We start from the raw sequence: 26,885 nt of genomic DNA on the forward strand, positions 1-26,885 counted from the left end.
TATTTTTCATGTTCTCCTTTAATTACAGACAAAAAGGAAGGTTTTGTAATGTATGTGTGTATCCAATGCCAACCCACTTCACTTACATGATTCAGGTTCCGCGTATTGCGGATAGATAGCAAGACTGTGACCGGTTTTGAAGTTCCATACCATTTCGGTGGGCCACACTATGCATGTGTAGTATCTATGGAGAGTTATGTCTTGTACTAGAATGAGTGTATGTGTAATGGAGTTGAACAACGATCGAGAAATCAAGACTAACAGCACCTGCAAAGCCAAAAACCCGGCACGACAATATTGCCTATGTCGTTGACAGCTTGTGAGTGAATCAAGACATCGGGAGTGGTCAACTCTCGAATGTCAAGCAGCCTTGAATCGTCACTTGTTTATACCAGACTGAACTTTTATCTGTTTTGACAACTTAAACAATCAAGTAGCCTATTTGAAACATCATCTCTATCTTTCAGTAAGCCTATATAATAATCCATTTCCCAATCTTCATTTAATTACTAGGCCCTTATTAAAAGGCTAAGAATTATTTTTCGTATGTTTGAGATCAATTGTACAATCTCAAGTAAAAAAAAATATTAACGCTTTATTTAACGTTGTGTTTTATGTTTCTTAGATGTGCACATTTATTTGAGGATATTTTTTTTCTGTTTATATAACCATAGGTAATATCTGATAATAGAACCAGAACATTTTGATAACTATGATACTGTTTTGTTTCGTCTCTTTGTATCAAATAAACATTTCTAATGTTATTTATTTCATTGATGTATGTTATTCAAAGTTACGAAATATTTCCACGCCGACCAAATGCTATTTTGAGACTGATGAGAAAGATTCAAAGCGCACGAGACGAGACTTGAAAGACAAGTTCAACAAACACAGTAAGTGAGAACAGCAGTTAGTTTTGTACATCTGTTACGTGTAAGTGTAGTTTAGGGAATGTGTGAGGATGGTGATGAAGATGAGAAAGGAAAAAGGGGAAACCCGGTGCTGGCATGTAACATACTCCTGTCGAATAGCACCAAGGGTGCTGCCAGGCTTAACATCCCCATTCGACAGGCGAATCACTATTAACAGTGACATATACCTTCTGTTCATATGCACTGTGAAGAGATTTGGGGTTTAACCCAGGCATATTGGTGCAGAATCTAGTGATTAGAAGTTGTGCACCACCACCTCTCCTAGTCTTGAGGTAGAAATTTTACATGAAAATTCCTGACCCTGCCGGGAATCGAACCCGGGCAGGTGTGTGTGTGTGTGTGTGTGTGTGTGCGCGCGCGCGTGCTGCAGATAGAGAGCAGCACTGTGATCCACTTTCAAACTTGCGTCTAGCGCCTAATCCATCGAAAATATCATTGGGTATCATAGGCATTTTCTTAGCAGACATCCCCCTTCACTGAAATATAATTAAACTTATTTACTTATTTTCTAACGTATAATAAATAAATCTAAATACTGTAACTAAAGGTACTCGTCCACAATGCTAGTTATATGAAAATAGCGCAACAGAAATATCACATCACGTTTACACACATGGCCAGAATAGCGTGCTATTTGCAATTTTTCGTATAGCGCTAGAAGCTGTCAGGAAGATCTTGCAGCACATGTTTACATGTCGCTATCAAATTCGCGCTGGATTCTCTGGCGCAAGAGCATTCTATTTGATTGTAGCACTGTCAGTCACAGTGTAGCCTTACTCGTTCACGTGTCCATTGTAATTATTTTTCCAATTTGACCTTAAATAAAGTGAAAATGTAAAACAAAATGTTCAATAAAATAAAAAATATTCTTGATTGTACTGTAATCCTATGTCAGTTCATAATATCAGAACCATTCCTACACATTATATATCAACCTCATACATACATACATACATGCTCTGCCCAAGGGCAGGTCTTTCACTGCAAACCCAGCTTTCTCAAATCTTTCCTATTTTCTGCCTTCTGCATATTATGATCCACATATCTTAATGTCGTCTATCATCTGATATCTTCTTCTGTCCCGAACTTTTCTCCCGTTCACCATTCCTTCCAGTGCTTCCTTCAGTAGGCAGTTTCGTCTCAGTCAGTGACCCAACAAATTCCTTTTCCTCTGCCTGATCAGTTTCAGCATCATTCTTTCTTCACCCATTCTCTCCAACATAGTTTCATTTCTTATTCTGTCTGTCCATTTTGCACGCTCCATTCTTTTCCATATACACATTTCAAATGCTTCTAGTTGCTTCCCTTCACTTCGTCGTAATGTCCATGTTTCTGCCCCATACAATGCCACACCCCATACAAAACACTTTACTAGTCTCTTCCTTAGTTCTTTTTTCCAGAGGTCCACAGAAGATGCTCCTTTTTCTATTAAAAGCTTCCTTTGCCATTGCTATCCTCTTTTTGACATCCTGGCTGCAACTCATGTTACTGCTGATAGTATACCCCAAGTATATGAAGCTGTTCACTTGCTCTACTGCCTCATTTAGTATTTGCAAGTTTACCTCCTGAACACTCGGACCTGGGAGTGTGTTGATGTAAATCATAAATATGATATACGGCATGGCCCATATCTCAACAGATATTTGTTTCCGGACACATGTTTGTAGGAACTTTGTTTCTAGTTTCGAACTACACTACCTCCTATAAAAATATGTGACACTTTTTTAAGCACTCTGTATATATGATAAATGAAGGTTTACGTCCTACATTATATAAATAATACAATATATTTATATCAATACTTATGGTATTTTCTATTTCTTCATCAGTTTTTCTTCAGTATACACAATGGAAAATCTAGCACTGTATAGAAGACTTGCTGTGCCAGCTGCCATAATATGTAACCTGACCATGCCAGAAGAAGGTAGCGCCAGACTTTCCTTATCGCTGTGTACATGGCGCAAGGATCGTATTGCAAGCCAGAAGTCATTTGTGCGCTTTTTCCTCATAGCCTCTGCAATCTAGCAGCTCGCTGTGTAGTTTACATGGTGCAATAGCGACCTTGCACTGGAAATTCATTGCAATTGACAGAAAACTAGCTCCATGGTGCATTACTTTAAATATAAACGCTTTATATTGCTCATAAGTAGCCTTATTAATTTGTTTCTATTTCTTATGACCGAATACACGGAATATTTTTACTTATGTTATTTTATATGCGTTAGAAAATACATAAATAACTTATTTAAATTTAATTACAAAGAGGGGTATGTCCGCTAAAAGATGCCTATATGTCCAACGGTATTATCCAAACACCTAACGCATTTTAATAATAATCATCAGTGTTTTGAGAATCAGAGGCCATATGACTCTTTAGAACTTTCAATTGCAGACATTCATTACAGTTCCCTCATTCTTACGTCATTCTCAATAACAGAATATTGTGAAAACGTTATTGTATGTATTGCTTGCTTTGTTGTTAAATCATTAAGAAAATATGGTGTAATAAATCTAAAGACTCAATTTATGGTACTGTACATACCAGCAGTAAACAAAATCTCTTTTCTTTTTTTTTTTTTTTAACAAAATAATAGGAATCTTGTCATACTATCATATGAGATTATACAAATATGCCGCTTAAGTGAAAGAGTGATTATACAGATGCTAACAGAGAATAATGGCATATTACCACCCAAGGGTCTCTCTTACATCGTGTGAAAAATAATATGATCTAACAGTAGAACACTTTTACAATCTTTCTACAACTATAGCATAGGAACATATTTTAGAAAATGGGTCCCCAGATTCCCCCGAGAATCATATTTTAAACTTGTTAAACTGACCATAGAAGAGTACATAAAGAATTACCGGCGTAGTTTAGTCGACTAAGGCCTGCCGATCCGGAGTTACATTCGGGCGCGGGTTCGATTCCTGCTTGAGCTGATTACCTGGTTGGGTTTTTTCCGATATTCTCAACCGTAAGGTGATTATGAGGTAATCTGTAGCGAATCCTTGACCTCGTCTTGCCAAATATCGTCTCGCTATCATCAATACTATCGATGTTAAATAATCTAGTAGTTGATACAGCATCGTTAAATAACCAACTAAAAGAAAGTACTACATAAAGAGCAGATGTCACCATATAGCTTAGTTACCAGTACAAAACGACTTTATATAAAAAAATTTGTAAGACATTTAATGAAGTCATAATAATAATAATAATAATAATAATAATAATAATAATAATAATAATAATAATAATGAATCAATAGACAAGATGTTTTGTACACTAGGACTGAGTTCTATTATATGGCTAATTCATGCATATGACGTTTATTTCATACTACAGCTGTGATAATAAGTTAATGCATGGTAGGCCTACTTATATTTCAAATTAAAACATTAAGTACCGGCATTTCCCATAACTATGGTCCTAGAATACAACTATGGTCCATGATACAACTATTCAAAGAACATTGTAGAAGTAACATAGACCATTCGTAGAAAGCTGCAGTGACTCGACTTCAAACTACAGTACAGCAAAAATATAGATAAACGAGGTACTACGTTATGTAGTACAAAATTTGAATAGACTATAGTTGTGTTTCAGGAACATAGTTATGGGAAATGACTGTACTTGTTTTTATTTTATAGGTGTATATTATAGGCGAGCTTATGTGAGGGTGGCAATGAACCTCCGGGTTCCTTAAAAGCCAGTAAGTAAGTAAGGTGTATATTATATGATATGGTAGCAGATAAATAATACTGTAATTGTTCGTTTTTCGTCCACTTCAAAGCAAACATGTGTTTAGAATATAAGCCTAATGTAATGCCTTACACAGCTGGCAGTGTTTTGTTAATACTACTAATTTTCTTTTCATCTAAACTATTACTACAATATACATTTCTCTTCGCTCTGTATGTTGTCAAATAACTATACAACGTCTTTGGTTACAGTATCAAATTGTTCCAATCTTTTTTCGTTTCATTGCAAACTAACGGTAACTAAGCTTGATATGTCCACAGTGTGGTCGCTTTAAAAGTTAATAGGATTTTTTTCATTTATCAATTCAGGTTAATTTATGATATGCCACACATATATATTAAACATCCAACACTGCATAGTACAGCTGTCTGCTAGTGCTAGGCTGTGCTTCTCCCAAAACATGGTGCGGATGCAAGCTTCTATTTGTCTCTCTAAACTTCTACGCAGGCTCGGCTGTAGGGGCTTGATTTTATTAAACTTCTGTGACACAGAAATTTGATAATGTAATATAGGCCTAAATAAAACAGTTATATTACCGGTTGTTCTGTATGGCTGTGAAACTTGGACTCTCACTTTGAGAGAGGAACAGAGATTAAGGGTGTTTGAGAATAAGGTTCTTAGGAAAATATTTGGGGCTACGAGGGATGAAGTTACAGGAGAATGGAGAAAGTTACACAACGCAGAGCCGCACACATTGCATCCTTCACCTGACATAATTAGGAACATTAAATCCAGACGTTTGAGATGGGCAGGGCATGTAGTACGTATGGGCGAATCCAGAAATGCATATAGAGTGTTAGTTGGGAGGCCAGAGGGGAAAAGACCTTTGGGGAGGTCGAGACGTAGATGGGAAGATAATATTAAAATGGATTTGAGGGAGGTGGGATATGATGATAGAGACTGGATTAAACTTGCTCAGGATAGGGACCAATGGCAGGCTTATGTGAGGGCGGCAATGAACCTCCGGGTTCCTTAAAAGCCAGTAAGTAAGTAAGTAGTAATATAGACCTAAATATGGCCTTCCAGATCAACCACAGTATAAAAAATCGCAGGAAAGAATTTACTATGAGTTTTTATACATAAGGATCGTACTATATATTACGAAAACCTTAGCAATAGAATTTACTTCAACTTTATGCTTACTAGCATTGCCTACGCTATTATACTATACTATATACTATAGCGAAGGCAACAGTACTAGTCAGGTATTGTATATTACATCCCCAGGAATAAATGACTGTATCACTGTCTGGGAGAATGAAATCAAGGTAATGTTACAGAAACACTACTTGACAATGTTCTTGAAAGAAGCTTTTTCAATTTTCAAAGAAGAAAACTCAGAGCTTGTAATTGGTTTTTCCAAATTTTGTAGCTTTTGAAAAACACTCCATCTGATCAGTGCAAGTGCAGAGTGCATGAGAACTTGTTTGTCACACTTAAAGCCCTAAAATACAGCTATTCAAACTCTTTTTGGGAGAAAACACTTTGTGATGTGGAAATCAATTCTGCTTGTTGGCAAAACAGGTATGAAGTCTGCTGTGATGGCAAACTTTTGCTAATGCCAGCAAACAGTGATGATAAAGTTATTTGGAAATGCTGGGAACACTCGGATCATGGATTAAAACTTTCTACTAAATAAGGCCAGGTCGGAGATTTATTTGAAGCAACAATACAGCTGTGGTGAAATTGTGAGATAATTCCTGGGTCAATGATTGCCAACAATAGGGGACTGTATAAATTTATGGACAATTAGTTAACAATAATTGTGGACATTTCTAATGTTGCAATAATATAACATTAACATATGAGTTAATATTATGCAGGGTACAAATTAAGATGTCTGATGTGGGGGGGGGGGGGATTAAATCCTAGATAGAGAATACCATACATAAAATTATTATTATCCTCATTCGATACAGCTCAACGTTTGGTCACACTGAGTTGCTTGTCTTGCATCTTGATCATAATAATAATTATATCTGTGAACAGGCTGAAGATAAGATGTGTAATTCCTAAGTTATTGATTGTTGTCAGCTTGCCGGTGATGATAATACATCAATATTATTTTCTTTGCTTGTTACTTTATACTTTATAAAGTACATATACTGTACTTGTATTAAAACAATATTTTGTGAGGAGGGGATAGAAGTTATCCCTGGCAGGAATGTTAATATGAATTTGTGAGAGGGGATAACTTTCCAACAGGGGGGAAATCCCTTCCATCCCCCCCCCCATTAATTCGCACCCTGATGTATTTATTTCCTTTGGTACAGTAACCCAAGAAAAGATGAGACGACCTCATACAATGTCCCACACGTGACAGTAGAAAAATAATTAATTTTTCCAATTTGTTCACTCTTTACAAGTAATGTATATAATGTATATGTAGCTAATAGTATATAATAGTTATTAAAAATTGTATTCCAGTAAAAAGTTGTTAGGTTCACAGAGTTTTTAAACAGAAATGAAAAGGAATTTTTCATGTCCAATGCCCATGTCCCATGTGTGACAGTTGAATTTCCTTCAGTATTTCAGGTATCCATTGACATTTTAAAAAATTTATTCCTCTACATAAACCGAGTTGTTTTAGTACTTTTCACCTGCACACTAGTCGGTTGTTACATTTTGTTTATTAACTTAAAGCAATATAATAAAAAAGTATTAGTAAAATGAGTGTGAATGTCCCGCACGTAATGGTGGAATATTCCTATATGTATATACAATATCTGAAATTTTTGAAAGACCCAAGTTACTCCGTGAACAAGTGAAAATCTTTTTTAAGAGTGTTAATTCAAATAAAAATCCATTCATCAAGTATCCAAGTCAATAATTACGATGTAAATTTCTATAAGAAACATAGATCTCCAAAATCTTTTTAAAGTGTCCCACAGTTCCTGACTTCTTAACATATACACTAATCTCAGTTTCAATCATATTGAGTGGTGGACATGAACAATATTAGTAAATTATTCCTGTAAATTCAACAATCATGAAAAGACAGAAAATACTTGTTTTGACATTTTGTCATTAATTGTTGAATGTCGGGGGAGGGGGAAACAACTGGAAATCACTGATGATGATATGGATGACTTGCTAACCATTGATTTCTGGGTGAACTAACACAATACCTTTATGCCTAATTGTTTAATATAACTAACATTATTTGAATTAAAGTTGCGAAAAGAAAAGTGACTTCTAGTTTAGCACATGAGTTTAGTTGTTTTTGACTCCGTTTTTAGTTAGAAAAATTTTGTACTGTTGGCAACGCTGGTTGTTATAGCATGTGTATGTATAACCCTAACCTCAATCATATCGGTGAATATTGTGATGTTTCTGAATATTGAACAAAAAAAAAAAAAATGGGTATGCCTGTTTATTAGAGTAGAAAAGAAAAAGTATACAGTCTGAAAGTTAGTTTAGCTGTTAAAAACAATTAGGCACCGGAAAATTAAGCTGTGATGTTCAAATTCTAGTGGTGGTGTAATTATTTTTTATTATAATGATAATGTATTATAGTAGTTGAAATAGTTAAGGGTTGTATTTCTTCTCAATAATGGGACCTATAATTGTATTTTTAAGTAGAACTATCAGTATTTCATATTTTAATTCGTTAAATCGAGTTCGATTCTTTAACCTCTCTTCACTTTGCACTAACGATAGATCCAGTGTATTATATGATCCGACAGTACGGAAGATATGCTCAACTGACTATGAAGAATGTGATCATGAACAGTATGTTGATTATGAGACATGTATACAGAGGAATGAGTTTAACAAGCAAGAAACACTTTCGTACTTGCAAGAGTTATTTGGTTATACTCTAAAAGAAGTTAGGAAGGTGGTAGAGAAGTGGCCAGCTCTAAAATTTGTGAGTGTGAAAAATGCACAGTCTAATGTTGAAGTTTTGAAAGAAATGGGGTTTTCAACAGACGTACTTTCCCAGAATCCATGGCTAATAACCTACAAAACAGGTAAGTTTAATAGCAATTTTGGGTGAAACTTCGGTATACCCCCACACTACACAATTCCTTTGCTTAAATAATCTTCTCAACTAACCCACTAACTTTGTGCGGTATGGGGCGATATTGAAGATTGGCCCAATTTTGTAATAAAAAATGTTTATAATTTTTAAAGCTCTTGGATATCGACATCATGTGAAGGAGAGACTGGTCTAGGTTTTTTCTTTAAGAAAAAGGCAATATTCAACTGCTAGAGAAACTAATGAAGCTTCCTAAGCTAAAAATGCAATACATTATACGATTTGTTCTTCTTTCCATAATGATGGTCCTACAGGCACATTCTCCACCAAGCTAATCTTGCTCCAGCGGATGCAGTTGGACGACGTGGTTTCAAGTATACCGCTTTTGCAGCTGTCTTGTAGCCAACTCGGAGAATTCGCACAATTGGCGGAAAGCGAATGTGCTGCAGTACCCCATGGCAGCCGCATAAAGTATGCAAGCTACAAATTACAGGTACAATTGACACTTTTATTTCATTCATGTGGTATTATCTTATTGTGCTTCTGTACTTCATTCGTCGTTGTGTTTTATATATTACAGTGTAGCCTGATGGAGATGTGCGAGCTGTTTAGGAAGCATATGTTCCTGTACTTCATTCCATTTGATCGCTTCTCAGCCATAATGGACTTATTAATACGTATGTACGACACCAGTATGAAGCTACTGGGAGCAACTACAATATGTTTATTTTCTATGTATCCCTGCCAACTGCTATCACTAGGGAATGGATTTTTAGGTTCTGGAAAAAAAAATTGAAAAATATTTGCTAAAAAGTTCAAAATAAGAGTATTTCTTTCAAAATATCATGTACTCACTGGTCTTCTTTGAGGTAAATGAATGACAAGTAGGCCTACTCACCAATTACGCCTCATTATTTGTTGAAAAGGTATTATAGTGAACAGTGAATGCCATCTCCAAGTTCTCCATTAAAAATCTGAGCTGATTGTCTTGGAATACAGCTTGATATTGTGAAAATACCTGCCGTTCAATGTTCAGTCAGTCTGGCATACTTCAGAGGTATATCATTATCTATTGGTTCACCTTCTAAAACTTTGGCAATTTCATGCTTTATCTTAAGTCTGACTTTTTTTCAAGTGAAAGTCTCAGGAATCTTAAATTTAAATTTAAAAATGCAGTTATATTGTCAGATTCCAAAGCAGCTATTCTATCAATAGTCTCTAGACACACCTTCATCTCAAACAACGGAAATAACTAAAATGCTCTCCCAATTAATAACACTCAATAAAAGAATTGTATTCCATTGTGGAATTCTAGGAAACGAGAATGCGGATGCTTTAGCAAAGAAGGGCAGCACTGCTACTTAGAGACATGTTACTAAATCTACGTATTACTCTGTGAAAAGATTTATTAAATCTACATACTTAGACTTCAACAAACAAAATTTGATAACATAATCTCAAGGGAAAAAATGGAACTCCCTGCATCATAATCCACAGTTAATTCCCGACTTACCACACAAATCGTCTGTTGCTGCATTTAGATTGGGAACAGGCCATGACTGTTTTGGGCAAGCACCTGCATAGAATTAGAATATATCAGTCCCCTAACTGCCAATTGTGCAATTCAAATCAAGAAATGGATTCAGAACACCTCAAAATCTGTGCTTCAGTGGCTAACGATGACAATATCTTTAAAAAATATTGGAGTGCAAGAGGTCAAATGACTTTATTGTCAAACGCCTGGCATTAGAAAACAACAACAACTTTTTTCAAAAACGAATTTTAATTTTTGTTTTAAGGTGTCCATATTTGGATCTATCAGGAAATTGATTTTCCACTCACTATCATCCCATTCTTTAATAGTCTCTGTTAAGAGATTTGTTGTTTCTTCAAGTCTTTTAGGATTGCACAAAAACTTGAATTAACAAAAAAAGAGTACACAGAATTTTTTTTTTTAAGAATTTGTTTAATGAATTTTGAAGAATCTTCATTGAAGAAGCATCATCATCTTTGTCGAGTTTATTCACAACTGATCTAAAATCTTTCGAAGTTATCTAGCCTACATAGAACATCAACACACAGTGGTTCGAAACGCGAATCTAGTGGGACAAATTTGGTTACTCTCATGAAATTGCGTTTTATTGATGAGGTAGTATTGCAAACATACTGAACCTTTGTAAAGCATAATCTAAACTACAATAAATAGCGGTATATCAGTACCATGTTATCATGAAGTTGGACCTGCAGACAGCTGATCCTGCATGTAGTATGAGACAGTTATTCAGTGTGAAAGAAAAAGGGGGTATGTTCGACAATATGAAGAACTAAATGTTAAATTTCTATTGCAAGTTTTAACTTAAGGTATATAGCATATTTTAACATAATATTGGACGAAATACAGAAACTCGTATGTACATGCTGATGACTGACAGTCATTAAAGAAAAAGTAATAATTTTGTGTTTATTGTGAATATTGATATCCTAGACTTTTAAAAATAACAGATCGACGAAACTTTTTTTGTGCCTTACAACATCCCTTGAACTTCAAAACATTTACAGTGCTAAGTGCGGTAACCTGTGGGTTTGTAAGATACATGCCATTCGTTACAGTACTGATATTAGTTGAAGGCCTTGCGAGTGAGATGTAATTGAAGTTACTATGCTATCATAATAATAATTACACTATATTTCATAGAGCAATAGACGTTTTAAGTTCGTTCTTATTATTTAATTATTCCTGCATTTAATTTATTCATATAATATCGAAATATTAATTTCTTTCAGGCAAGATGATGTCGAGCAGAAAAGGAAAAAGTGATTTATCTGTTATAACCCACATGGAACTATTTGAAGTGCTGCGGGGAAAAAAAGGGCCATTAAAATGAACAGAAAAAAATTTAGATTACAGGACTGCAGTGTTTCCAATTTTAAATTATATATATATATATATATATATATATATATATATATATATATATATATATAAAAACTATTTAAATCTGATTTTCGGAAGTCCTGCAAACAGGTGAATAGGGACTAGCACATGCTTTTATTGAAAACCAGGTTTGGTTAAATTGTGAAGTAGAATTTCTTACATGTACCACAGAATTATCGAAACCACTTTATACCACTGAGCCTACTGCTTATTCTTCAAAAGTAATATGATCATGTAAATCTTTTTATGAAGGTAGTGGCAAAGCTAAGCGCAAACTGATAGAATTCCTTGTCACAGAGACTTCGAAAGAACAATCGTGCTTTGCAAGAAAGTTGGTTTTGTATACTGTAGCTGTAACTCTTGTATGATATAGTTCAAGGTTCTTGAAGAAAATACAGAGCCTTCAAACAGACATTCATCCATGAGTGTGCGGTATAGTTCCTCTTATATAAATGTAATCAAGAGTTTGTACACGAAACATAGTATATGCTACCAGAACTCCTGTGTAAAGTTTTATTAATATCTGTTAGATAGGAGAGAAGTTAATCATTTTGTTTAAATGTACCCTCTCATACAATCGTAATCATCAATCAATCAATCAATCTTCTTAATGTATCCAACTGTTTGCTGACAACATAAAGTCTACTGTAGTCTATTCAGTTGTTGTTTTTCACGAGAAATGAGGGGTATTTTGATTGGTGTTCATTATAGATGCCTGTGACTTTTGATGTTCCAAATAAGTACTTTAGTACGATTCTTGGCATCTCTCAGTGCAGTCCCTACCCGGAGATCCGATTGAGGGACTATTTTACCTCCTGAGAATTTTACACTGAGGGTCTCCATGAATCATAAACAGTGAAAAATATAGTGGGACTGCGTTGGTGTTAATGCAGCTTCTGTGGGTACCTCTTTGTTACTTGTTAGCTTAAACAACAAGTTTAAGCCCCCTCACCACGACAAGGTGAGTACCCATCTATAATGAACGCCGATCAAAATACCCCTCATTTCTCGTGAAAAACAACAACTGAATAGACTACAGTGGACTATAGTGGACTTTATGTTGCCAGCAAACAGCTGGATACATTAAGAAGATTGACTGATTGATTATAGATGCCTGTTGCTAGTAGCCAGAGTTGGGGTGTAGTCAATCATGTCAAGCCACACTCCCATGTTGATTGCGTGGGCCTGGAAAATACAGCAAACAGGTTGCAACATGAACAGGAAATGTTGCCTGTTTGCATATAGTCATTCTTGGTACATTCGTAAAAATTGTTTACACAGGGAAGTTCACTGCTTGAAATTGATGCAGACTCTCTCCTAATATTGCCTTATTTATTTTCTCAACTTGTGCTTTTGTAAATTTCGTCTTTCAGGTTTCCCCGCAAATGTCGGTAAATATAGCATGGGGTCAAATTGTGGGATGGCCATAATTCAATACTAATAGTCTAACCACATTCCAAGCGCCATTGTTATTTCATATATTGAAGCCATGGCTGTATGTATATTAAAATAAACTTATTGTAAGATGACATGTCGACTATTCGTAATTAAGTGTTCGAAAAGATGGATTCAGTATTTGTTGTCTGTATCTTCAGAATCACTTGTGTCAATAAAAAAAACCGGTTCATGTTGTTACTTGAGCACTTAGGGCACTTCACAGACCAACATCTTAAAACTCGTCTTCTTATTTCTCTAGCCGACATTACTTTCACATACTCATTGTACATAAATATCTGTTGCTCTGTTGTGTACTTAGTGTTTGTCAATATTACATAAATTAATACTTCAGCCTTCAGGAACCTGAGACAACGTAATAGAGCAGTGGCTTCTCAAGACAGGTTACGAATTATGATTAAACACACAATGTGCTCATAGCCTTGCTTGTGAAGCATTTTTGGGAGTATGGCTCTGCCTTGCCTGCTGCATGGGACTTGTTGATAGCAGGACATCAAGGAAATAATCCCACTGTATGTATGTATGTATTTATAAGATACTTACTTACAAATGGCTTTTAAGGAACCCGCAGGTTCATTTCCGCCCTCACATAAGCCCGCCATCAGTCCCTATCCTGTGCAACATTAATCCAGTCTCTATCATCATATTCCACCTCCCTCAAATCCATTTTAATATTATCCTCCTATCTACGTCTCGGCCTCTCCAAAGGTATTTATAAGATACTTAAATTATTAATTTTGAACAAAGAGAAAATTTTTATATATTTTGAGTAAGGACTAACAGGACTAATACAGCTCAGGGACACAAAACATAGTAAGGGTTAGTGCACATATGCAACTTAACTGTCGGCCAACTATCCTGTTGTCAACAGCAATATACAACTTGTTCAATGATAGGACAGTTTAGTTTGTCATAATGCACACACATATAATTAATTTATTTTAAATCTGTTACATAATGATAACTATATGAACTGTTGTCAACAGCAATGTACAACAAGACAATTTAGTTTGTCACAATGCGCACACATACAATTAATTTGTTTTAAATCTGTTACATAATAACTGCATGCACTTCATCTTATCTATTGTCTGTGAAATTGATGATATAGAGGTGGTATTTTGGCACTTGTTAATCCATAGACCATGACAGTTATGCTCCAACTCCAAAAGTTCTATAATCAGTGAATACATAAGAACATAATATTGCAAAACAAAAAATCAACCAATTAATTGAAGAAATATGTTCAGATGTAATATGAAGATGGAGTTAATTGTAAAATCCATGGCACAGCAGCCGATGAAGGGTCGAAGCCAATCAGCTGGCTGCTGGCCTCATGTCCACAAACCCCAGCAGAGTTGAATGATCATCCAACCAGAACAGAGGTATCATGTGGTTAACACAATGATTCCCCCAATTGTAGCTTCCCAGTGTCATCACGATGCTGGGTGGGCACTGGTCCCATACACTGACCGAAATTCCATGAGAAAATTCCTCCCTCATGAGGATTCGAACCAACGTGCATTCTGTAATGCAAGTAATAGGCATGATGTCTTACACCACGACACTATGGAATGGGATGGAGCGAACTGTAGCCAGAAAATAAAGAAGCAGGTGGGTTTTTGTTTTTTATTTTATTTTGAGGGTGGCTAGGGCTAAAATTTTCAGGTTATATATATATATATATATATATATATATATAAGCAATCTTTTTCTAATTTTTATTATACATTCACACAGTTAACATGTACTATCATACCAAATTTGAAATTATAGATCAGACAGTTTTTTATTTATTTATTTTCACGTGCATATAGTCACACAAAAATATACTGCTGCCAGACAGTATTAAAGAGAAAGAAAGAAATATGTATGTTCCGAAAAAAAAAAAAAAATCCAATGTATGTCAACCAATTAGTGGTAAGACTCCAAAGCTACTGCTGCTGTTTGTCTCCATGAACACTTAGCTTCACTGGATTAAAACTTAGGTACTACATATTAAATAACAGAATTCAGTACTCACTCTCCTTCCAGTCACTGCTGGGAGTGTTGCCCATTTCTTCTGATAATTCACATCCTCTTTTCTTGAGTAGGTACAAGAGGTTTTTGTTGGCTTTTCCTGTTATTCACAGAAGCTGTTTTGATAAACATACCCACTAAACTTAATGTTTCGTTTTTACATAGAATTGGTTTGTCAGGAAAGTTATGTCTAAATATTCGCCTTGTTCTGTCATTACAATTGTATATTCTTCATGTACATTTTGAACACACAGTGAATATGCAACCATTGCACAACACAAAAGATTAGACAAAAATAAACTGCCACCTCACAATTGGTTTGTGCGAACTTATCGAAACCAAGTTGCACATACCTCTACTTGCCACCAGAACAGGACAGTTCGCAGTGGCAACTACATATGCAATGATCTGCTTACCACCTGATGCATGTTATGTCAACATTTGTTGAGACTCTTTGTATTAAGTCCAGATCTACAGCAACTGACGCAGCATTGTTAGATGAAATATAAATTTAACACAGAAAGTTATCATACATATTCCGAAATACAAAGAACCAAACTCACATTTTATGCCGAAAAATAAAAAAAACGATGATTGCAATTTTCATATATGATAGTGAAGTGAAATATGATGAACCCTGAATTACTGCCAGTGGAATATGTTTTTAAAATTACACCGAATTTGGCAAGAATAAAAATACTGACATTTTAAAAGAGTTAAAAATTGATCCAATTTTAGGAAACATTCTAAATTATAGAACCATATAGAGATTTCATGTCCTTAGAATGACTTCTGAAAGAATACCCTGTCAAATGCTGAGTTGTAATCAATGACGAAAAAGATCTTTGGGCCATCCACTAAAACAGTGCAGTGGGACTGACAGGCCATTAGGCCTAATACATGAAAGGAGAAAAGGAAAGCCTTATGAAGAATCATTTGCTAATATACTACAGTCAAATAATCAAAAAGAAGATATATACCTCATGCTACCTTTAGTCCTATCACTCTGAAAGTAGAGAGAGAGAATAATTTAGAGGCGAAGATTCAAATTATGACTGCAATTAAAAACATACTATGGGCAGAATCTATATTACATCATATTTATATAGGCAATCCGTCAGAGGACGATAATATATTCTGAACTCTGTTCTTTTAAAATATACCTCATCAGGATGAATAACTAAAGACTGATTTCGAACAAAATTTTACAAGAATAAAATGCAAAAAAGTCTATAAAAATGCTGTAATAATGATTATTCTTCTACTTCAGTGCGATTGCTATATAATTTTACAACATTCAAGGTGACAGACTAAGGACTTCTATTCAAATTTGTCCTATTATTCTGGAATACTAGACTTTCAGACTTCTGATTTTATGTTTGTTTCTTTAAAATGATATGATAGCAATCACAAATACTTTAACGTTGGAATTATTTGAATGATCTAAAAGTGAAATCAAAATATGTATCGAAATCAATTGAGTTTTTGGCGTCTTTTGCTGCTGGCAAAAAGGTAACATCTCCAGGGAAGAGGAGATTTATGTCCCATAGGAAATGAGAGTATCTCCCTTGTGTCATAGTTGTCCTAAGTAGCCTTAAATCATGCTGACCACATGAGCAGAGTTCCGCTACTTGTGAATGTCTGGTGTTGGTTCAACAGATGATCATTCTTGACATTCACAGCAGTATGAGTACATTTAAATGAACTGTGCGCTCATTTTCATTACCATTTATCTACTACTACCAGCACTACCACATATGGGCAATTGGCGTGTTCCAAACCAAAAGGTCATGAGTCCGATTCCCAATGAAGTCATGGATTTTCTCCATTGATCTAATCCTTCTGAGCACACAATGACATTAGGATTCACTCAGCCCCTAACAAAAATTAGTGCCAGAAATATTTCTGTAGGAGTAAAAATGACAAGTCCTTAGAACTATTACTACTACTACTGATTGAAAAGGTGGGACAGCGAATAGGGATTATAAAGAATGGACACTTCGCGTCGGTACCTTTGATGTAGCCAGACTGATTTCAATGACCTTCAAGCCAGCTAGAGCGTGAGATTTTGCTTTCTCCCTAGAGTTGGCGCTGACATCACACCAGCTAGCAGTCGACACAGAGGAAATATAATACATAATTAATACATCTAGGTACATTATGTACTCAAATAATATAAATTGGATCCATAAAATAATAAATCCGTCATTAACTGTAATGTCTAGACTCTAGAGTTCCTTTATAATGAGAGTTGAGACGTTGACCCCAACAACAATTAAAATATGTAATGATTTGATAGCAGTGAAAATGGAAAAACAAAACTCTTATGAGAAGTAAAGCCATATATATTATATATGTTATATTATATACAAATATTAAACGAATTTGATACATAATTTTATAATATATTATATTTTATAATATAATTTATTATATCTGAAATGTAAAAAATTATTATTACTACTAATTTGTCATTGAGAAATAAGGAAAAGCTGTTAACTTGTATTTATTTGAAGCAAAGCGTTACTGGATTATGCAATAAGGTAGGCGATGTTTGGATCCTATGTCTCAACTCTATACTCAATTATTATCTTAGTGTATGCTCGATTACACTAACCTCTAGCGCTTGAAAGTGGAACTAAACGCTGGCGCACAGAGAAACAAAACACAGGAAAATTCGCTCAGTGTCCATGCTTTATAATCCCTATTCGCTGGGTGGGAGTCTTAAAGTCCCGCTATCCTGTGAGCCTTCATGCCCTGTAAAAAGGATTAAAAATCATATGGACTTCATTTGCGTTTACTTACACTATTTTTTTTTTGTTTGACTATGAAATAGTTACATTTCTTCATCAGAACTCTTACGTACAGACACTTGTTTTGACATACAATAAGTGTTTATTATGTAATCAGTTATTTTTAAGTAAACAATAGTTTATAAGCTAGTTCACCAAACTTGTATTTGAAATTAATACATGTTTAACTTCAATGTATTCAGTCATTTTGTTGGAAAAAGTAGATGAATTGTTCAGAGAACTGGTAATACATGCTGTTGCTCTGTGTCAGCTGTTATATGCTACTATTAATTGCAGAGGGCGGAGTCTCTTCAAAACACATCTTGAGAGACATGTGGGTCTTCCGATACAACACTGACAGCATAGCTAGCCGACTTCAGACGGCACGTGAAGCAGGCATCAGGACCATCAAGCCGTGGATGCTCCGCTCGTCAAATAAAGCATTTGCCAAGTAAGCACCATGTCAATAAGTATTTCAACTTGAATTCTGCTTATGAAGTGAATAATTTCGGTCATATCTGCACAGCACGCTGCGTAGGGAAGTGCTGCGAAGACAACTGCTGGGAGACAGCTCGGTGCTCGACTACCTGTGTGGACGTCTGCAATGCAACATGGATACTGTACAGTATATAACTTCCAAGTACACTTCCATATTGTCAGTGCATGTGTCCAAGCTGAAGGATGTGCTGGACTTCGTGTATGAGGAAGGCTACACCCCACAGCATGTGTGTCAGGTGCCTCGTATCTTGCTGCATAGTCTCGAGACATCCAAGGCACGCCTCAGAGAACTGCGGGACCATGGATACAATCCCCCCACACTCATCGTGCTGTGCAAGAGTCGGCGCGAGTACAAACAGTTCCTAGAGCACGTCATGAGCAAGAAGTCTCTATGACAACACTACTGCTTGGATTGTACAAACGTGGAGGACGAGTTGAGGTGGACGAAGAGCACAGCTGCAGCCAGTCGAGCCTGTGTCTCCTGCTGGTTCAGATCATGAGCCCACTCCACACGGCCCCAGTGCCCACTCTGATAACAGTGAAATTAGAATGGTTTGTAATTTTATGTGCTGAAACACATTTTCTTTGAATAAGAGAATGATTTTTTATTTCAAACAAACATTTTATATGACTTCATTTTTTGCATTTCCATTATAGGAAGTGTAAGGAGAAAGAATTGTAATGCTGCAAAATAAAAAATTAATTTCGAAATTTCCTTAAAAATATACAGTTTCAGTATCCATCAACAGAAAAGCCATTTTGACATGTTGTATAGTGATCTCTTTTAAACTATGGTGCATACATTTTATCTTTTCATGCTCACGGATGTAGAGCAGAAGCGGCAGTGCACAACACAGCTGCACACATGCAAGTGTAGAAAGATAAACTGTCTGCACTGTATTAGACGAATTTTATTCTTACTCAATATCTGCAAGTTAATTCAAGTGGCATTGATGCACATGAAATATCGTACTCGTAATTAAATGACGATTTACTCTTTTTTCTCACATAAGATAAAATGATGCCATGTGGCAGAAAACCATTCAACTCCTCACTACTATGTATTAGACCTCTAGGTAAGTGGCAACTTGCACTTATCTGTTCTAGAAACAGACATGTAGAACTGTAGTAAAAATGTTGGCACACACCTGAAACTCTTCCTCGAGCCTGGACAGTAGTACAGCCTTCTCAACACTGATGTGCCTTTCAACACAACACAGCATCAAGATCACAGACTTGACTGCTTCCACGCCAAAGCCAAAACCTGGGAAAATAAAATGAGAATTGTATTATTTTCTACGAAGGGTAACAGGATCTATCACAAATATTTTCGAAGAGTATAGGCAGTGATTTACTTGTGTCTTCATAGAATACCACTTCCTGACACTATTATAAAAACACAGCATCCCAGAAAATTTGATAGTAGTCAAACATGATATAATGTAACTATTTTTGTATGATTTGCATCTCAATCTTTGTTTGAAAATAGTACTAATTAAATACCTGATTTTAAATCTTTTTCTCAGAGGTCACACTTAAATTCAAAATAAATTATAATAGCTTTTGTAAAAATCCGCATCAAGCAGATTTCAGTGTGACACAACAGCAAACACTTTGTTTGAATATGAAACTGTTAACACTGGAAAAATGGAGTGCTTTAAATTTACATCGTACCAAAAGCTATTAATTTTGTTGTCGCCAAGACTGGCAATTTTTATAAATATAAATGGGCCTAATAATGATGAGAAACTAATTTATGATAAAAGCACATGCTCTAGTGACAATGAAACAAACACAAGCCCTGTTTGGTAAATTTTAGTTGCAATTTTAAGAGTAAAAATTCGAAGGAATGGATACATAAAGTTCAGGGATATGGAACAATGTTTTCTTTGTATATTCATTCTTCAACGGGGAAAGGAGGAGAAATATATATCAATAATGACATAATGGTGGAATGATAAAGGGGGAAAACTTGCTTCAAAGTTGCTACATAGGGTATCTATCAAGGATGCATACCATGGATAGCCCAGAAGTTATATGAAGAGAGGTGCCTCACAAGCTTGCTCTTGGTTTCCTGACTGATTTTAGGGCCTGCGATATCTCTTGTGGCACCAATCTGCACGTCATATCTCCTGCAGAACCACTGGAGCACAGGACTCCACTCCTGCTGCTGAAGATCGTACAGTTCGTCTGCTTCCTGCAACACCATAGCCACAATGCCAACAAAGAGTACGCAGAAAACACGAGACATGTCATGCAATATGCTGTTCTGGGGCATTAGAAGTGATCTCACATTACAATGGCTAATCATCTTTCCGAATTTTGATTTAACATGGGCCTTTGTGCTGTTGTTTAATCTTGCCCAATAATAGAATAATAACTTTTTTTAGTTATGAATTTATTTACCATTAATCGAAAGTCTTCCTGGAATTCAATTGTAGATAAATCACACTCACTGTCGTGATCAATAATACAAAATTTGATTTAGAAAACCTGTTTCGATCTCATTCTGTAGTCTTCTTAAGATCTCTCTTTTCGCCTGCAGCCTGTTAATAACCTATTATTTTAGAGATTGTTTCTTTTCATTCTCAAAACATATTTCAATAATTTATGTATTTTTTAAATCTGTAATTAATTTATTCTGCTGTAAATTACTTTAAAATATCTCCATTTTTATTCTGGTCCAAAATTTATATCATGCTGCTTTTATTTTAATTTTGATTCTTTTTTACTTTTTCTGTTTGAATCTAAACTTGACTCCATAAAGCAGACTACTCGCTCTCATGTACTTCATCCTTTTTATTCTAGGGGATATTTAAAGCAAATGAGGTCTTAAGAATGTTGTTCAATATTAATAAATTATATGAATTTTTTTTAAATGAAAATCTTCATCACTTTTGTAGATAAATATCTGAAATAGAACTCAGTCTTGTGCTGCTATATGAATGTATTTTACTTTTGTCGTAATGTGAATACCCTTCTAATCAATCTCTAGTTTTATTTATCTTACACTGGATTGGAACAGAATGGTGTCCGTGTCCAAGTAGCTGAGTATATGTTGAACCAAGTCCAATTTTGTTAATCTGTTTGGGTTGTCAATTGCTGTGCTGCAAAGAGCAGTCTGTAATAAATGAAACAATATATGAGATGGGCAGCTATAAACATTAATACAATATGGGAGTAACATTTCACATGAATGATCACCAGGTGCATGCAGCCCTGCTGGATCTTCTCTTTTTGTGCGTCCCATTCAGCTGCAACTGCCAATGCCAGTGGCTCACTGTCCACGATGAATGCATTACCACCGGGTGTCTTAAGCTTTCTCTGATCAAGGGTTATTTCGAATTTCCCATCATTGTGAAGTATGCTTGTTCTTCTATAAAATCTTTTTGGTGCTGTAACATAGAAGGTCACACAAAATTATTTTTAAATAACATAAAAGCCCCTGATCCATGATCTAAATGTGCATTCTGCACTTACAAGTGTTAAAAAGGTACCACATTAACATCACATTTAGATTAAGTCAAAGTTTCTCATCCATTGTAGGCCTAAATATTCATGCTAGATAAATTATTCGGATAGAGTTTTCCGCTTTATAAAATGCAGTGTGTAAATCTTTTCTCATACTTCAGTTGGAACTCAGTATTCACAGTTCTTTTTCGTAGTGTTCCACCTGAAATTGCATAAGAGCATGGTTCCTGGAATATGCAACTAGTGTTAACTGAACTGCGGTATTGAATTACTTGCTTACAAATGGCTTTCAAAGAACACGAAGGTTCATTCACTGTCACCCTCACATAAGCCCTCCATCGGTCCTCCCTATACTGAGCAAGATTAATTCAGTTCCTACCATCATATCCCACCTCCCTCAAATCCATTTTAATATCATCCTTCCATCTACGTCTCAGCCTCCCCAAAGGTCTTTTTCCCTCAGTTCTCCCCAACTAACACTCTATACATGCACTGTCCATCTCAAATGTCTGATTTAATGTTCCTAATTATATTAGGTGAAGAATACAATGCGTGCAGTTCTGCGTTGTGTAACTTTCTCCACTCTTCTGTAACTTCATCCCTCTTAGCCCCAAATATTTCCCTAAGCACCTTAATCTTGAACACCCTTAACCTATGTTTCTCAAGGTGAGAGTCCAAGTTTCATAATCATACAAAACAATTGGTAATATAACTGTTTTATAAATTCTAAGTTTGTTTTTTGAAAGCAGAGTAGATGACAAAAGCTTCTCAACCGAATAATAACAGGCATTTCCCATATTTATTCTGCTGTGTTTAATTTCCTCTCGAGTGTCATTTATATTTGTTACTGTAGCTCCAAGATATTTGAATTTTTCCACCTCTTCAAATGATAAATTTAAATTTCCAATTTTTATATTTCCATTTCGTACTATGTTGTAGTCAGGAGACATAATCATATACTTTATCTTTTCGGAATTTTCTTCCAAACCTATCTCATTACTTGCTTCAAGTAAAATTCCCGCATTTTCTCTTATAGTTTATGGATTTTTTTCTAACATACAATATTCACGTCATCTGCATAAACAAGCAACTGATGTAAGCTATCCAATTATTACCAGAAGCACACCAGAACGTAGCACAATCTTATATGTGAATCTGGGTTCGGTTTGCTATTAATCGTGGAACTGAAACACCGGTCTGTGAGATCTTAAGCGTTAAAGAATTGTATATTGTGGCAACACTATTGGAGCTGCGCCTCTCTCCTCCATAGTACCTTCATTTCAGACATTTGTCTACAATGCACAGATGTTATTAATTAGTTACTGAGCGATTGTTGCGAGTTCTGGATTGTTTTGTGAAATCATGCTGGTTCCTCTGACTGGGTGTTTCTTATTCCACACTAAATCTATTAGGTATGTAAGATCAGATGTTTCGCATTGTGTATCCTTCATGATTTTCTGAACTTGTTTTCAATTCTTTTTATTTCAATAGTATAATTTATTAATTGTAGGGCATTTTTTCAGGACTATGTTAACATCAAGTACGGTACTGGTAAATCGTCAACAGCTTCGAAGAAAGAGAGGGTTTATTTCAATGACGAGAACTTTGAAAAGAAATTTGCACACTGGTGGAACATGAGTGAAGATGAGTATGAAGAGGAATTTGATGACTCGGATTCCGATCCTGACTTTGTAATGTGTGAGGGAGAGGAAGAAAGAGAAGAAAGATTAGACGGAAGTGGAAAGTAATAATATTGATGATGAAAACGCTGAAAATCTTATAGAAAATGTACATGAGATTCCAGTTAATAATAATTCACATGATGAAGAAAATGAAATTTCCGTTTTTCATTGGGAAAAAAGACAAAATTTCATTTGGCAGCCACACGAGCCTTCTCCAGCTCCAGAAGAGAAAGACATGTTCGAAGTGTCCATCCTTAAAGAAGAGAAAAAAATCTTACAAATGCATAAAGTATAACAACCCTATATGTAGCAGAAAATTTTACATCACGTGTGCAATGACAAATGAATGAAGGCTGTGAATGACTTAGCAATGAAATGGATAACCTTAGTAATCAGTTACGATATGCAGCATATAAGTAGGCCTATAATGAAACTAGCTTGGGACATGTGTAAATATTATTTGTGCATTTGTAACATAACAGACAACAGCAATGTTCTATAATTTCACTTGTCAAAGTTTGCTTGCTTCCGTTACCTATTAACTTACATTATTTATTTTTCTTTTTTTCAGTATTGCTTTAGTCTGAAGTTTGTAATTTTTATGTCAGTAAATATTTTATTTCTTTCAATATATAATTTTTGTATGTCATTAAATTACATACAGTATCAAATAGGCTACAACAAAAATGATGAAATATAACCATGCAAACACGTGATTAAATCATCAGGTGTCTCAGACCGGATTTTTCTAATTATGTACTACTGATCGATGTTTAGATTTAAGGGTTAAAGCTTAGCGTGGTTCCTACCACAGTAGATATATTAATAGACAATACACGTCTGCAAATGCTTATTTATTTATTCATTAAAGACATCAGCTCAAAGAATTTGGGTGACCACAAGGGTCCTGAATACAATAAACATGTACAATATAATGTGATTTGAAACATTAAAGAAAAAAGAAAGTTAATTATTGAAGGCAAATATATAAGTGTATTAATTGAAATAGAGATGATGATGTAATTGTGTTTAAATGGAATACAACAATGACGACCTTTCATCATGTCAACGCTATCAGAAACAACAGCAACAAGATCCATAGCAATGCACTTATGGATACAACAGCAGTTAAATCTAGCATCAGTTCAGTTGGACATGGTACAGCTCAGTGCATAGGAAAAATCATTTTATCATAAGGAATATTACAAACATACGCAGAGGTAGTGCTGATTAAATATGACGGTGAAAACACACAAGTGAAAATTAGCACAGCAGATTTCCACTCTTTTACAATGCTGGTATAATATCTACCTCAGAAGTACAAAACTCCATAGTGACACAAGCGTTAAACCAATTAATGGCTGCGTTCAGCCAGGACAGTGCTGAGGTAGCACTCAAATAGCGACAGCACTGAACGCCTTGCTGGCCGACAGCGCTGGAATAGCGGCTGCCATTTTTCGTAGCAAAATTTTTTTCGCTGCAAGTCTGCTGCTAGCCGGCGAAAGTGGAGGGGGTAGACATCAACCAATGGTGCCGGAGTAGACAGAACAATGGCGTGTTTGTTTGTAAACACAGCGGACATTTTGCAGTCTGGTTGTTCAGCCAGTAACAGCTGCTGTAACTCAGCAAAAATGAATCTCTATCCCAGCGCTGTCCCGGCTGAACGCAGCCAATACAAATGAATGGCAGAGTACAACTTTTCTCTTCCCAGTAAACAACGAAATTAGGACACTATAAAAATGGGAAATAAAACAACATATTCCTGAAATTATTAAAATTGATAGTCTTCCTGCTCAGATAATGTATGTGGGACAACCATAGTTTTATTTTGTAAAAGAAGACTGTCCTAACTGAAAAACCAAATTGAGAGTGAGTGTTAAAGAGAATACTGCTGAGCAATGTGGCTGCAGGTAGTCCTGAACCAGCTTCCCTTGCAGTGGAGCACACTGAACCCATACCTACTAAGCAAACATCAGAAAAAAATCGAACCCAATGCAATTAGAAGAAACACATTCTGGCACCACCTGTACGGAAATCAATAGAAATAATTAGGCCTACTATAAAGACAATGAAGGACGTAGTGCAAAGACCTGAAGAACAAGACAGCTATGTGGAATACAAGAACACGAACGACAAAATTCAGCATCAGGAGAAATATCCAGCAAAAGAAAAAGATGCAACAATGTCAGACTGCAATTGCAAATTGCAAGAGCAGCATGCAGAGGCAACCCTGAAAAGCTGAAATCAATATGAAATCTTAAGAGATCCCAAAAAATGAGAAATAGCAAATGAAATAACCTCACAGAAAAAGACTCGTAAAATACTAGAATAAGTAAAATTAAGAATAAATCAGTGACCCTTACATTATATACAGCCATAATGAGAAGGGAAATGAGAAAGATAACATGGCTGAGATGGTCTCCAGCGAGGAGACTATACCACTGCCTTAAAGTTTGACTGTGTTGTTACAAAAAGTTTTTTGCGGCAAATCATGAATACTTGGAGGTAAATTTCCTATCGATTGGTTATTATATATGTTAATAGTGCTCCGTCTGTTGAGTACACTATAGCGATTTCAACAAACTATGCTAATTTAAATATTAACTGCATAAAGGAGGACCCCAAGGAACATTTTTTAGTCAGCTTATTAGAAACAAAAATATAATAGGCCTGTAGTTTTGTTTCTTAATTCGGAATAGTAATGTGTAACCAGATCATTTTTACAGAACGTACTGTCATTTAAATTTATGTAGATGTAAATAAAACAGTTAAAAGATAAAAAAAAAACAAAAAACAATCATAAAAAAAAAATAAGGTTATGCACATTGATGATAGCCTCACCGGCATATTGACGGCTTGGTATTATATATCTTGAGCACAGTTTGTGGGTATAGAGATTAGTTAAACCCTTTGTAGAACAAGTACACCTCACAGAAAGTATTTGAAATGCAGTTTTAATCATATTCGATTCTTTAAATTCTACGTGCAGTCTACTGCTCAGCGGTCACAATTCAAAAACAGTGTCGCCAACTCGATTCTTAAAAGTCCGCTAAGAAACAGTGCAGAAACCGCTAAATTGCTATATTGTTAATGTAAAATTAACGCTGTGAGTATTAAAAAAAACCCGCTAAATCCCTATATGAGCAATACAAATGCCTAGATCATATATATGATCTAGGACAAATGTCACAAATTTTAACCGCTAAACTAACACTGAAAAACGCCATATCTAGTGGGAAAATCGCTGAATTGGGTACACTGTTCAGAAACGTAGCCAATGTACTTTGCTCAAAAATCCCTAGAAAATCCATTTTTCCCCTAGATTCCAATATGAAATTCCCTAGTTCCAAAATAAA

At 35.4% G+C, this 26,885-nt stretch overlaps 2 protein-coding genes across 2 annotated transcripts; one reads left to right on the forward strand and one right to left on the reverse strand.

The window, feature by feature from the left end:
* The first annotated feature begins 7,968 nt into the window (after positions 1-7,968).
* mTTF (mitochondrial transcription termination factor) lies at positions 7,969-19,087 on the forward strand. The gene is made up of 5 exons (XM_069821006.1): positions 7,969-8,669; positions 8,992-9,170; positions 9,258-9,354; positions 18,176-18,329; positions 18,405-19,087. The coding sequence occupies exons 1-5, from the start codon at positions 8,252-8,254 to the stop codon at positions 18,769-18,771; spliced, it is 1,215 nt and encodes a 404-aa protein (XP_069677107.1). The 5' UTR covers positions 7,969-8,251; the 3' UTR covers positions 18,772-19,087.
* l(2)k14505 (ATP synthase mitochondrial F1 complex assembly factor 2 homolog l(2)k14505) lies at positions 17,868-26,549 on the reverse strand. The gene is made up of 6 exons (XM_069821007.1): positions 26,371-26,549; positions 21,581-21,771; positions 21,387-21,497; positions 20,393-20,573; positions 19,525-19,640; positions 17,868-18,905 (listed from the first exon to the last, which is right to left on the reverse strand). Exons 1-6 carry the CDS (start codon positions 26,489-26,491, stop codon positions 18,777-18,779), a joined length of 849 nt encoding a protein of 282 aa, XP_069677108.1. The 5' UTR covers positions 26,492-26,549; the 3' UTR covers positions 17,868-18,776.
* Positions 26,550-26,885: the final 336 nt, after the last annotated feature.

The sequence above is a fragment of the Periplaneta americana genome, chromosome 3, assembly GCF_040183065.1.
Source record: "Periplaneta americana isolate PAMFEO1 chromosome 3, P.americana_PAMFEO1_priV1, whole genome shotgun sequence".
NCBI classification, from domain to species: Eukaryota; Metazoa; Arthropoda; class Insecta; order Blattodea; family Blattidae; genus Periplaneta; species Periplaneta americana.